This window comes from Populus euphratica, unplaced genomic scaffold (genome assembly GCF_000495115.2).
Source record: "Populus euphratica unplaced genomic scaffold, PopEup_1.0 scaffold65.1, whole genome shotgun sequence".
Taxonomy (NCBI): domain Eukaryota; kingdom Viridiplantae; phylum Streptophyta; class Magnoliopsida; order Malpighiales; family Salicaceae; genus Populus; species Populus euphratica.
This window is the reverse complement of record NW_011499943.1, coordinates 525,007-538,535: the sequence shown is the minus strand read 5'-3', so window position 1 is coordinate 538,535 and position 13,529 is coordinate 525,007. Positions and strand designations below refer to the sequence as shown.

The 13,529-nt window shown below is 35.2% G+C and overlaps 2 protein-coding genes across 3 annotated transcripts; both read left to right on the top strand.

The window, feature by feature from the left end:
* Nucleotides 1–650: 650 nt before the first annotated feature.
* Nucleotides 651–3,966, top strand: LOC105137240 (catalase isozyme 1). The gene is made up of 8 exons (XM_011042923.1): nt 651–758; nt 868–964; nt 1,486–1,763; nt 2,066–2,842; nt 3,025–3,114; nt 3,341–3,408; nt 3,505–3,598; nt 3,696–3,966. Exons 1-8 carry the CDS (start codon nt 744–746, stop codon nt 3,753–3,755), a joined length of 1,479 nt encoding a protein of 492 aa, XP_011041225.1. The 5' UTR covers nt 651–743; the 3' UTR covers nt 3,756–3,966.
* Nucleotides 3,967–6,265: 2,299 nt separating this feature from the next.
* LOC105137238 (protein NLP4-like) lies at nt 6,266–11,619 on the top strand. 2 transcript variants are annotated; one of them, XM_011042922.1, is made up of 5 exons: nt 6,266–6,635; nt 7,202–8,203; nt 9,318–9,365; nt 9,461–10,427; nt 10,746–11,619. In XM_011042922.1, exons 2-5 carry the CDS (start codon nt 7,313–7,315, stop codon nt 11,591–11,593), a joined length of 2,754 nt encoding a protein of 917 aa, XP_011041224.1. In that variant the 5' UTR covers nt 6,266–6,635; nt 7,202–7,312; the 3' UTR covers nt 11,594–11,619. The 2 variants fall into 2 exon arrangements, with proteins under 2 accessions (XP_011041224.1, XP_011041223.1); XM_011042921.1 differs by having other exon boundaries at nt 7,198–8,203.
* Nucleotides 11,620–13,529: the final 1,910 nt, after the last annotated feature.

Genomic DNA, 13,529 nt, shown 5'->3' with positions numbered 1-13,529 from the left:
ATTTTTCGAAAGTATTGAAATTTATTTTATAGTAATATATATATATATATATATATATATATATATATATATATATATATATATATATATATTTATCTCTTCTTTTGTTTATATTTTTCCGAGACAATATCTTACCCAATTTTTCAAAAAATAATAATAAATAATCGTTTAGTCCTTTTGTCAATGATAAGTTTGGTTTCCTTTATATATATATAGACATCAAATAAATTTGGGATAATTTTAAAAATAATTTATGTATTATAAGAATAAAAGGTAAATGAAAATATATTTATTTTATTTTTATATTTTTATATCTTGAAGCAGTAACCAAACATTATTATGGATTTTTTATGATAAAAAAAGATAAGAAGATGGAAATTAGATAAAATTAAAATGCCAAATTAAGACTACAATTTCCTAAATAGACCGCAAAAAATAATAATTTAATCCTCTCAATTAGCAAGTGACAACTAAGAGATTGGTTGTTACTATATGAATCAATGATTTTGGATTAACCTTGTTGAACAACCAAAATTACAGAACAAGCCTTGGTGGACCGGGGCGTGTGGCCATTATCCTTTTTTGCCGTCGCGTCCTTGTCCGGATAAAGATAAAGAAAATGGATGTGCATGGCACAAGCACGCAGCTATAAATATATATATCCCCCACACCGGCTTAACCACCACGAAGGCTTCTTCGTTTCTCTCTTTCTCTCCTCCTCAAAATTCTCTATCCTTTTCGTCATGGATCCTTACAAGGTAATGATTCTTTATTCATCTTTTTCCTTGATTGAAAATATATATAGTTTTTTTGCGTCAAATTAAATAAGTTTGTAGTTTAACACTGATTTGATGGTGGTGATGACAGCACCGTCCATCAAGCGCTTTCAATTCTCCATACTGGACTACAAATTCTGGTGCTTCGGTCTGGAACAACAACTCTTCTTTGACCGTTGGATCCAGAGGTATTTTATTCAAAACATATGATATCTGTTGCTGTTACCTTTCGGAGCTTAACATGATTAATTGATATTGTTAAGGTATATGTTTGTCTGGTTTTGGATTTTGATATGTTATTATTCGATGTTTCCTATGTGTGGTCTGAGCTTTAAACGTTGAGGATGAAGGAATTAAGCAGCATAGTTAGAAAGTTATGATTAATTACGATTTATGTAAGAAAGAGGTAAGGAATTGTTGTACTGTTGTGGAGATAATTGTGCTGCTAACAAACTTAATGGCAGAATATGAACTTTGTAATCAGATGCAAAGGATTTGTGTTGGGTTCATTTTTCGATCGGAGGTTGGATGATGTGGTTCAAGCTTATTTAATAGAAAGCAGGCTGAATCATGAACCGGGGCACACCTTATGGGGAAGGGCATATATACTTGTTAGCTTAGCCCAGATCAAGTACTGGCTTTGTTGTATTTTTGATTGTCATGTATTAGTACACATAGTTTGATCTGCATATAACCTTTTCTTTGACAGGTCCAATCCTGCTTGAGGATTACCATCTGGTGGAGAAGATTGCCAATTTTGACAGGGAGAGGATTCCAGAGCGTGTTGTCCATGCTAGGGGAGCCAGTGCAAAGGGTTTCTTTGAGGTTACCCACGATATCTCTAACCTCTCATGTGCTGATTTTCTTCGGGCCCCAGGAGTTCAGACGCCTGTAATTGTCCGCTTCTCCACAGTTATCCATGAGCGTGGCAGCCCTGAAACCCTGAGGGATCCACGTGGATTTGCAGTGAAGTTTTACACCAGAGAGGTGAGGTCTTATTTGATATTTCTGTTACTTCAATATAGTGGAGGAAAGCATATGAGTGAGGCACTGATGATGAGGTAGACAATCATTTGTGTAGACTGATTCGGCAGATGTATCATATCCTCAGGGATCGATGGATTCAAATTCACTATGCATAGCCCTTGCGTTGTAAACTTCATTTTGATGCGTTATTCTTTTATGAAAAAATAAATTAATTCTAGTTAACTGGATGAAGCTGATTGCTTTAACTTTCCAAGGTTCCAATTCTCTTATTCTCTATGCCTTTACTTTTCTTGTTGACTCAGGGCAACTTTGATCTTGTGGGAAACAATTTCCCTGTCTTCTTCGTCCGTGATGGAATGAAATTCCCAGACATGGTACATGCCCTTAAGCCCAACCCCAAGTCTCACATTCAGGAGAACTGGAGGATTCTCGACTTCTTCTCCCACCATCCTGAAAGTTTGCACATGTTCTCCTTTCTCTTTGATGATTTGGGTGTTCCACAAGATTATAGACACATGGAAGGCGCTGGTGTCAACACCTACACGCTGATCAACAAGGCTGGAAAGGCACACTATGTGAAATTTCATTGGAAACCTACTTGTGGTGTGAAATGTTTGTTAGAGGACGAGGCAATTAAAGTTGGAGGTGCAAATCACAGTCATGCCACTCAAGATCTCTACGACTCAATTGCAGCTGGCAACTATCCTGAGTGGAAACTTTTCATCCAGACAATCGATCCCGACCATGAAGACAGGTTTGATTTTGACCCACTTGATGTAACCAAGACCTGGCCTGAGGATATCTTGCCCCTGCAGCCAGTTGGTCGCTTGGTCTTGAATAAGAACATCGATAACTTCTTTGCTGAAAATGAGCAGCTTGCTTTCTGCCCTGCTATTGTGGTTCCTGGTATTTACTATTCAGATGACAAGCTTCTCCAGACTCGAATCTTCTCCTATTCTGATACCCAGAGGCACCGTCTTGGACCAAACTATCTGCAGCTCCCAGTTAACGCTCCCAAGTGTGCTCATCACAACAATCATCATGAAGGTTTCATGAATTTTATGCATAGGGATGAGGAGGTATCTCCCCTTTTATCTCCCCTCTCTTTTGGGCACACTACTTTAATTAGAAGCCGCGCTATCTCACCTTCTGTTTAATTGGATCATTCTCCCCTGCTTCGCCTATTTTGAGGTTATTTTTATGTGTTTTTGCTTTTGCTTTAAGTTTGTGTTCTGATGAGTTATCATCATATACTCTTCAGGTCAACTATTTCCCATCAAGACATGATCCATCTCGTCACGCTGAGAGATTCCCCATTCCTTCTGCTGTCTGCAGTGGAAGGCGAGAGAAGGTCAGTTTCTTTCTTTCTTTGTTCTTTACGGATCTGCCGTCGTAAAGCGAAACTGTCTTTTGGCTTGAATCTCGTGTTTCTGTTTGTGAGTGTTTGGGGTCCGGTTACGATGTCTAGAGCAAGAACAGGACTAGCGAGATCGGAAAGCTATTGTATGATTATAGAGCTCCTAGTTAAATGGATGGTCTTTTAACACACACACACGCACCTCTGGTGGTTCATGCAGTGCATCATTGAGAAGGAGAACAACTTCAAGCAACCTGGAGAGAGATACAGATCCTGGGCACCAGACAGGTAAACCATGCATCTGCTGTTACTTACTGATAACTGAATAAACTATAGCACTGATCATGCATGTTCGTTCTTAATCTTCTCTTTCTTTATCCCCAGGCAAGAACGTTTCGTTTGCAGATGGGTTGATGCCTTGTCCGAACCACGTGTCACACATGAGGTTCGCAGCATCTGGATCTCATACTGGTCTCAGGTAAACTCCCTTTTTACAACAATGTAGTGTCATGTATACCGGATCTCTACAGACACTTTTTCACCGCAAATGCAATTCTGGCAATGATGTGATGCAGGCTGATAAATCTTTGGGCCAGAAGCTAGCATCTCATCTCAACGTGAGACCAAGCATCTGAAGATGACACCAAGGCCCCAGTGCTTTGAGTTACAGAAACTGAATAAATGAAGAGGGATTCCCAGATTGCAAGCATAAAAACAAATGCTAATCTTTACTGATTGTGCGATGTCATGACAGTGAAACAACTTACCCGTTATTACTACTGTTTAAACAGAGATCCTATCTAATAAATGCAAGTTGTCCCAGATGCCCTTCATCCGAAATTCCAATCTGCTGTGTGGTTTGTAGGATTCATTTTTTCTTGCTATGTTCATATTCTTATCATATAATTCACGTCAGATTGAGACAACAAAGGAAATTAAAACTCGGGGTTGGAAACCCCATGCCCTTTGGTTTCCAACCCTGGTGGGGAGGGTGGTGTTCTTGCCAGCAGGCTGCTGGATAAAATAAGAAAGAAACAAAGAAAATATTGTTAATTAATTAACAGTGGTGGTCCTTATCACTATTACAAGTAGTGTGATCTTTAAATAAAGTCTCGGATCCTGATAAACATTAGAGGAAAAAAAAAAAAATAGTGTTTCATATAATAGTAATGAGATTAGAATATGCTAGAATCTCTCAAATCCATCTGTAAACTTGGTTTGGATTATATCCCGGTTCACTGTCCGGATTGCAAAATAGTCTCGTTGATATTATTTTATTTAAAAAAAATTAAAACCATGTAGTCTTGAAAAGAAGAAGTTAAAATTAGCTTTATTTCTTTTTTATAAGTGTTTATCTTCTACAAATAATACATAAAATTCTTTATAAAAGAATTTAAAACTGAGAACCTATTCAATCAAGAAAAGAATTTAAAACTGAGAACCTATTCAATTAAGACTCAAAATCTTAAAAAAAACAAAAAAAAAAAACACAATTTACAACATAATTGAGATTTATTAGTCAATCAATTATAATAAATCATGGTCGATGAATCAAAAGAAATGTTTTTTTTTTCCTTTTACCAACATCAAAAGAAATAAAACCTGAAAAAGCAAAAGACCGACAAGAAGCCAGCCAACTCTCACTCAGTCCCCCCTCGCAGCCATGGACGTGCACCACCTGTAGTTCCCTCATTATTGAATCCATAATCAGTTACAATTTGATTATCAGAAGGGGCACACGCCCACTTCCCATTTTAGCAACGTTGAACTTGTCAGATTCCACTTCTTAATTCCCCTTTTTACTAAAAAAACACAGCAGCTGCAAGTTGAAGATGAGGTCCAGATCGGTTCTTGGTACTGGTTATCTTTTTTGATGATCTCACATGATCCAATACACTAGGAATAGTATTTGAGTTTTTTAAAAATTGATATCCACACGATCACGTCAATATTTTATTTGTAGGGACCAGAAGAGAGAGGATTGGTGGTAAAATTTCTTTTGTAGTGTTTAGAACCCTCCAATAATTAAATAAATAGCCTTATAATAAAAGATTATAATAAATAAAAAAATATTAAACTCTAAGAACAAAAATATTTACCCTTAGTTTTTACATAATAAATACTTTAAAAATATATAATAAAAGAATAAATATCATGAATCATTTTATCTGTATAATTTAACGAGTATTTATAGTTTTTATACTTTAAGTCTTGTTATTATTTTTTGAAGTGCTGTATTTTTTTTTTAAATATTTCAATAAGAAAAAAGCCTCTTACATTAATATTCAATGCTAATAAAAATATTTTTACATGATATTAATATTAATTAAAATTAACTTTACATAACTTTTGAATAAATAATAAAGCTATAAGAAACCTTTATATCTTATTTTGTACCTAACATTTAATATTGATATGAAAAACTCTACTATAGCTTTGATGTCGATTAAAATATAATTAGTTTTAGAGAACTTTAATATACTTGGAGATGTAAGATAATTATTATTTTAAGGTTTGATATTATATCATATTCACGTATACTTGGATCTAGTATGAATCTAATGGATTTAGATTTGATATCTTACTAAATGTATCATACATTTAGGTTCATTGCATAACTAAGTTTGAGAGGGTAAAATGTGACATCTTGACAAACTTACAAGTATTTGAATTCAGTATGTAGTCGAGCCCAATAAAATTAGAGCTCTCTGTATAACTAAATCTAAAAAAGAATTAGTTTTGATATCTTATTAGATTTATATGTGCTTAAACTTAATGCATAGTTGAGTTAAAAAGGATTAATTTTATATTTTATGAAACTTATAAATATTTGGATGTAATATATAAATAAATTAAAAAAAAATTAAATTTAATAATTTCTTTGAGCTTAGTATATACTTAAATCAAAAGAAAAAATAAAAATAAAAATAAAATTTAACATCTTGTTAAACCCGCTTATCCCTAGTTTAATTTGAAGTCGAGCCTAAAAAAATTGTATCTACTATGTTGTTAGATGCTTATATTTGTGATCAGCAATGTGCTGAGCACAAAAATATTAAATTTAGAAAAAGAAATATACCCGCCTCGCTTTTACTTGTTATTCTAAATTCTGCTTTTGACTTTTCAATCTTCTAAGGTAATGGGTTGGGTATAACGTATGTCGAACCTCACTTTTTTTTACCCCTGGTTTGATTATTTGGACACCACAAGTTGACTTCTTCTTAATACAGCTAGAATTTCAGGGCCAAATTAAAAAAATGGCGACTTCGGTGACGTGGGGTCACTTAGAATCTGAGGAATCATCATACATAGAGCCTAAACTGCCTCGGATAATTAGTATGGGAGAAAGAAAGTGAAGGGCTGTTTTTTATTTTTATTTTTTGTTTTTCTCTTGTGGAGGTGATTTCGTGAGGGACAGGATTTTGTGAATGCTTGTATCTTGCTTCACGGACATTAAAGAGAGTATAATGAAAAAGGAAAGTACCCTTTGATGGTATCTTCAAGAATCTTTGACAGTGAGTGAGCTGTAATTCCTTTATTTCTGTTTCTGTTCTTTTTCTTTTTTTTTGGTTTTGGAGGTGATTAGTGAATCAGTTTGAGATTGTGAATTGGTGTCCTGGGTATTATTATTATTATTATTAGTTTTGATTTCTTTTATCTCTTGTGGTTAGATTTAGGATCTTGAATCAAAAGTGAGAAAGGTGTTATGGTACCATATTGTAAGAATCTGTGGAAAGTGTTTTTTTTTTTTGTTTTTGTTCTTTTTTAGAATTCGCTTCAAGAACATAATGCTGCTTTGATAGATATGGTGGTTTTGAAATTGGGATTTTATTCTTTGGTTGACCCCGGTGTTAGTCGCTGGCAAGAGGTGATATATGAACTTTTTTATCTCTGCTACTTTGGCCGACATTAAATTGCAAAAATTGAGAAACTTCCACTGTTTTTGTAGAAAACTTCCTTTACATTCTCTGAATAATAACATAGGATAGAGATTTCATACATCCAATTCTCTCTAGAATATGTTGTTTTATCTTGATTGCTGTTCTACACGATATTTATTGTGTCTCGGCAATTCAGACAGGTTGTTTGCATCTGAAGACCGCAAGACTTGGATTCTTCCTAGAGATCACTGTCATCTGATGAAAAGCTGAGATTTTTCAGTGGTTCTGGTTTGGATTTTGAAAAAAAGATTATGATGGAAGATGGTGTTTTATCACCAGGTATGATGTTGGGTGCAGCGGTTGATTCAGCTATGGACTTTGACTACATGGATGAATTGTTGGTAGAAGGTTGCTGGTTGGAAACAACGGATGGATCTGAGTTTCTTAATCCTAGTCTGTCGAATTCTGCTGCCTTATTTGATCCTTCATTTATGTGGCCATCTCCAGAGATGAAATATGGTAATCCAGCGTCTATTCTGTCCCAAATGGGCAGTCAAGAAGTCAGCCATTTAACATTGTTGCCAGGGAATTCTCCTTTGAGTGATATCCAATCCAGAAGTCCTGTTGGTGAGATTGCGGTTTCGGCAGCTGGATGGGAATACAATGCAACCGAAGGTTCTGAATTAGGAAAACGATGGTGGATAGGACCTGCTCCGAATCCAAGTCCTGGAACTACTGTTAAGAGGAGATTAATTAAGGCAGTGGAGTGCATTAAAGATTTAACGAAAAATAAAGATGTTCTTATACAAATATGGGTCCCTGTTAATAGAGGAGGCAGACGTGTTCTTACAACTCATGATCAACCTTTTGCTTTTGATCCCAGCAGCGAGAGATTAGCAAGTTACAGAGATATATCAGTTAAATATCAGTTTTCTGCTGAGGAGGATTCTAAGGATTCGTTTGGGATGCCTGGTCGGGTTTTCTTGGGTAAGGTTCCTGAGTGGACTCCTGATGTTCGATTCTTTAGAAATGATGAATACCCACGAGTGAATCATGCTCAGCAGTGTGATGTACGTGGAACTCTTGCCCTTCCTGTTTTCGAACAAGGTAGCCGGACTTGCTTGGGAGTAATTGAGGTGGTGACCACTTCACAAAAGATCAAGTACCTTCCCGAGCTTGAAAGTGTATGCAAGGCTCTAGAGGTTTGTTTTTCATTCTCGAAATGCTTCTCTGCATCTCAGTTTACAAGCTCAGTTTTGCAGCCCTGAAAAGCAATTCATTGAGGAGCATTATTAACAAACCAGTGATTGATGAAAGTCCTCATATTTCAATTCATGAAACTATCTAAAATCTGGATGTCCAATCATTAGTATCTGGCCTCTGTATGGCCTGCATCTATGCACATACAGGCACATATTTGATGCTCATTGAGAAAGAAACATCTTTATTTTGGTCTTGACACTTTGTTTTCCTCTGCCAAAAAATGTGCAAGTATTGCTCTTAAAGGGGAAATAACTCCTGTACTCTAGGGTTGCATTTGGTTAGTGTTTCAGAACAGAAAAGGAGATAAAAACATGTTTGGTTGAAGAGACAAAAACAAAGACATAAAATAATTGTCTTTGAGACAGTTCTGGAGTGGGTTTCTATATACGAGAGATGTCCTTTCTATCTCAACTGTCTTTGTCTTTTCTATCATGTGATAGTAACCAAATGATACCTAGGAGTACCCGCCACTCCATACTAAAGGAGTTCAGTCTTCCTCTCCTAAGCCTCTCATCCTAGGTGCGATTTGAATTCTTACAAATTCTAGTCATAGGGCGAGAAAGGATTACCAGCTAAGATATAGATACCAGGTCTCTGACAAGATTGCGTTTTGGAGCATCACTTGCCGTGTGGTTTTGGCATTTAAACCTTGAAGTTGGAGCTTGATTTAGACACTTAGAAAGATCATAAGAACATTTCTAATTTGCTATTTATTTTACATGGCAGTGCCTTGTTATCTAACACTTTCACCTTTTGAGGTTGCTTCATTTTCCTATTCAACTTTGACTTATTTTTTTTATTCGTAGGGTTCCTCCTTGACTATATTTCTATCCGAATTCCATTTTCAAATGTATTTATGGTCCAAACTCCAAACCAACAGTATGCTTTTGATATCCAGTGATTGAGTTGTTTTCAATTTATAAACAACAATCGCTCACCGGTTCACTTCAGATAGAGCCTTTTGTTCAAACAACATGTAATGTCTAAATTCAGAAGTATGATGGCAATTCATTTACACTTGTTTTTTATAGCAATTTTCTTTTTTACTTGCAGGCTGTTGATCTTAGGAGTTCTGAAGTTCCAAGCATACAGAATCAAAAGGTGAAACAAGAAAAGTAGCAGAAGAAAGTTGATTCTCTTTTAAATTTCTTATGTTATTTTTTAGATCATGGTGGAACTTTTTTTCCTTTCACCAGGCCTGTGATATGTCTTACCAAGCTGCATTACCTGAGATTCAAAAGGTTCTGAGAGCCGCCTGTGAGACACATAGATTGCCCTTGGCTCAAACTTGGGTCCCGTGTATACAACAAGGCAAGGGAGGATGCCGGCATTCAAATGAGAACTACTATCATTGTGTTTCTACAGTGGATGATGCTTGCTGTGTAGGTGATCCTGCTTTCCAGGGTTTTCTAGAGGCTTGCTCGGAGCATCACTTGCTGAAAGGTCAAGGAGTTGTTGGGAAAGCCTTTATGACTAACCAACCTTGCTTCTCAGGCGATGTAACTTTATATGGCAAGACTGAGTATCCTCTTTCTCACCATGCAAGGATTTTTGGACTGTGTGCTGCTGTTGCAATCCGCTTGCGAAGCATGTACACTGGTACAGCAGATTTTGTCCTGGAGTTCTTCCTGCCCGTGGATTGCAGGGATCCTCAAGAGCAGAAGACAATGCTCACTTCACTGTCCATCATTATCCAGCGTGTTTGCCAGACTTTACGGGTAGTAACAGTCAAAGAACTAGAGGAAGAAACTGATTTGCCAGTTAGTGAAGTCCTAGTACCTTCGGATGGTAGATCTAGTGGAGAAGAGACGTTAACAGTTAAAGAGTCTTATTCAGAAAGGCATGCTAGAGATAATTCACCCTGGACTGCCTGTGTCCAGAAGGTCCTACAAAGTGGAAGTAACGCCTCTTTATCTGAAAAAGACAAAGAAAAGGTAATGTGTGAAAAATCCATTGAGTCCAGGCACAATCAAGAAGATTATAGCCTAAGTGGGAGTACTAAATATGGCGGAGATTCTACTTCTGCTGAAGGTAGCTTTTCAAGTGTCTGCAAGACTAAACCAGGAGAAAAAAGGCGCGCCAAAGCAGAGAAAACAATCACCTTGCAAGTTCTTCGGCAATATTTTGCTGGCAGCTTAAAGGATGCTGCGAAGAGTATTGGTGGTAAGCTTTATTCCATTATAGTGTATTTTATTTTTTATTATAATGAATGTTTGTTAGAATTCATGTTTTGGGTGGCCAGCGTGCCACAACGTAATTAGCATGTGTCTACCCTTCATTTGCAGAGTTGAATGTATGACAATACTCAGGAACAAGTTACCTCACGATACAGTACTGATGCTCAACAGTTCTCATTACCCTGTAGCTCACAAGTTCACTGCAGCTTCTGAATCTATTTTAATATATGACACGAACAAAGCTATTCTTCAATTCTAATTGTCTTTGTTTTGGCCTCTTGTTTGCTTTCTCCACAAATTTCAGTTTGCCCCACTACATTGAAAAGAATATGCAGGCAGCATGGAATTAACCGCTGGCCTTCCCGAAAAATCAAGAAGGTTGGTCACTCCTTACAGAAACTCCAACGCGTTATTGACTCAGTTGAAGGTGCCCCTGGCTCTGTTCAGATCGGTTCCTTTTATAAAAATTTCCCGGAGCTCGCCTCACCAAATTCATCAAGAAATAGCCCACTATCAACTTTGAATCCAAGCAGTCATCCGAAACCATCAGGCATGCAGCTTGAGGGAGGTACTTTCAGCTCCCACGTTGCTGAACCAAAATCACCTTCACCCTCATGTAGTCTTAGTTCCAGTTCTAGCCATAGCTATTCCAGTACAACACAGCAACATCCTTCTGCAATCACTGTTGCTGCTAGTGAAGACCCGAAGCTTGGAGAAAACTTAGGCAGTGGTGTTTTGAAGAAGATCAGAAGCAATGCAGAGCTCCATGCATCAATTCTAGAAGAACGAAAGCTAATGCCGCGATCCCAGAGTCATACAACTCTTACAGAACTGGGGAACCGTCCGCCCTTACCTAAAGATAGTAGCCGATTATCCCAAGAGATGGATGGTCACAGAGTGAAAGTCTCGTTTGGAAATGAGAGAATCCGGCTCCGCATGCCAAGCAATTGGGTATTTAAAGATTTATTGCAAGAGATCATAAGACGGTTTAATTTAGACGACATGCATAGATATGATCTGAAGTACATGGATGATGATTCTGACTGGGTCTTGTTAGCATGTGATGATGACTTGGAGGAGTGTATTGATGTATGCGGTTCAGGTGATAACCAAACAATTAAACTCTTGCTTGAAGTTTCTCCTCATCCTTGAGGGAGGTCTTTGTACAACAGTGTTTAGTCTTGATCTCTCCAATCCTCCATCAATTTGTTTTATTTAAAATAATAATAATAATAATAATAATAATATTGTTTTGAAAAAAAGAAAAAGAGTCAGCAATCGCTCAATTTCTACTGAGAATCGCCAAGACTTGGCAGAAGGCTGGTGCCAAAGGACTAGCAGGAGCTAAGGTTGGGTGAGGTTAGGGGAGAAATTGGAGTTTTTGGGAGGTCAAATCGACTTTGCCTTGCATGATTTTCCAGCCTAGCCTATTTTGTCTTTAATAATGATTTCACTTAATTTGGCCCTACTAGAAATGTTGAAAATATGAGCCCACTTTCTATACTTTTATTCCAATCTATTTTATTTTATTTTAAAAATATTCAAAATAACCTTTTTTCAAAACTAGGTCCGCCATATAAGATGGCTTCAGCTTTTTGTTGAATTAAATAACAAGGGCTGTTTAACGCAATTTTTGTTTTCCATGCTTTTCAAAAACTTTTAATTAAAAAAATATTAAATCGATTGATATTTTTTTAATATTTTAATATAATAATTCTAAAAATAAAAAAATATTTTAAAATAATATCTATTTTAATTCATCTACAAATTTTTTTTTTTTTTAAAAAATATACCTCAATACTACAATCCCAAACCATTATAAACTTAAAGTATCGAAATATAGCAAGGAAAGTGTTTATCTAGTCATGAGTGCATATCACGTCATCCTTTTTCTTAATTAAACGGTCTGATTTTTTTTTGGGTATCTCTAAATTAGAAGGTATTTGACATAGTTTTTATTTATATTTTTTCAAAAAAAATTTAGTATTAAATATTTTTTAATATTTTAAAAATATTAAAATATAAAATAATATAAAATAATCTTAAAAAAAAACATTTCAATATATTTTTAAGCAAGAAGTTATTTCAAATATTTTAAAATAATATTTATTTTAATTCATCTACAAACAATTTTTTGTTTTTTTAAAAAATATACCTCAATACTACAATCCCAAACCATTATAAACTTAAAGTATCGAAATATAGCAAGGAAAGTGTTTATCTAGTCATGAGTGCATATCACGCCATCCTTTTTCTTAATTAAACGGTCTGATTTCTTTTTGGGTATCTCTAAATCAGAAGGTATTTGACATAGTTTTTATGTATGTTTTTTTTAAAATGTTTTTAGTTTTAAAAACATTAAATTAATATTTTTTTAATATTTTAAAAATATTAAAATATAAAATAATCTTAAAAAAACACCTTATAACATAATCTCAAATATTCCCTTTGAAAGCTTTTTAAAATTAATATTTTTTAAAGATTTAATGTGCTGATATATATATATAACTAAATTAATATTCAAATAGTAAAGTTAGATCAAATTAGGCTGGCTCTAAATCATCAAATTGATATGCAAACCAAATTTAGTAACTATAATTACGTTCTATAAATTCTTTTTTATTTTTTGATACGTAAAATATCTCAAATGTTTATATACATTGAACTAATTCTTATATCCTGAATAAAACTTGTAAAACATGATTTATACCTAAATTGATATGCGAACCAAATTTAGTAACTCTGATTATTAAATTGATATGCGAACCAAATTTAGTAACAAATTTAGTAACTCTGATTACATTCTAGAAATTCCTTTTTGGTTTTTAATATATAAGATATTTCAAGTAAGCTTGTATACACCGAACTAGAACTGGATACCTACACCATGAATAAAACTCATAAAACAGGACTTATACCCTGTGATTTCGTCGTATTAATTGACAAAGAAAGTCCAGCTGCAAACCATTGAACGAGTATTATACTTCTTGACCCCTCCACTGGCCGACGGTAAAATAATGATTATGAAAACATTATAGGAATTCACTAATAGAAAGAAAGCAAAGATCAAAAGATAACGGGACAGATC

Excerpts from the sequence above, each read along its gene's own strand:
- LOC105137240 (XM_011042923.1), top strand. Across the intron at positions 1,764-2,065 it reads TGAAGTTTTACACCAGAGAG|GGCAACTTTGATCTTGTGGG; the intron begins GTGAGGTCTTAT and ends TTGTTGACTCAG. Across the intron at positions 3,115-3,340 it reads GCAGTGGAAGGCGAGAGAAG|TGCATCATTGAGAAGGAGAA; the intron begins GTCAGTTTCTTT and ends TGGTTCATGCAG.
- LOC105137238 (XM_011042922.1), top strand. The coding sequence starts at position 7,313 with ATGATGGAAGATGGTGTTTTATCACCAGGTATGATGTTGGGTGCAGCG. Across the intron at positions 8,204-9,317 it reads GTGTATGCAAGGCTCTAGAG|GCTGTTGATCTTAGGAGTTC; the intron begins GTTTGTTTTTCA and ends TTTTACTTGCAG. Across the intron at positions 10,428-10,745 it reads TGCTGCGAAGAGTATTGGTG|TTTGCCCCACTACATTGAAA; the intron begins GTAAGCTTTATT and ends CACAAATTTCAG.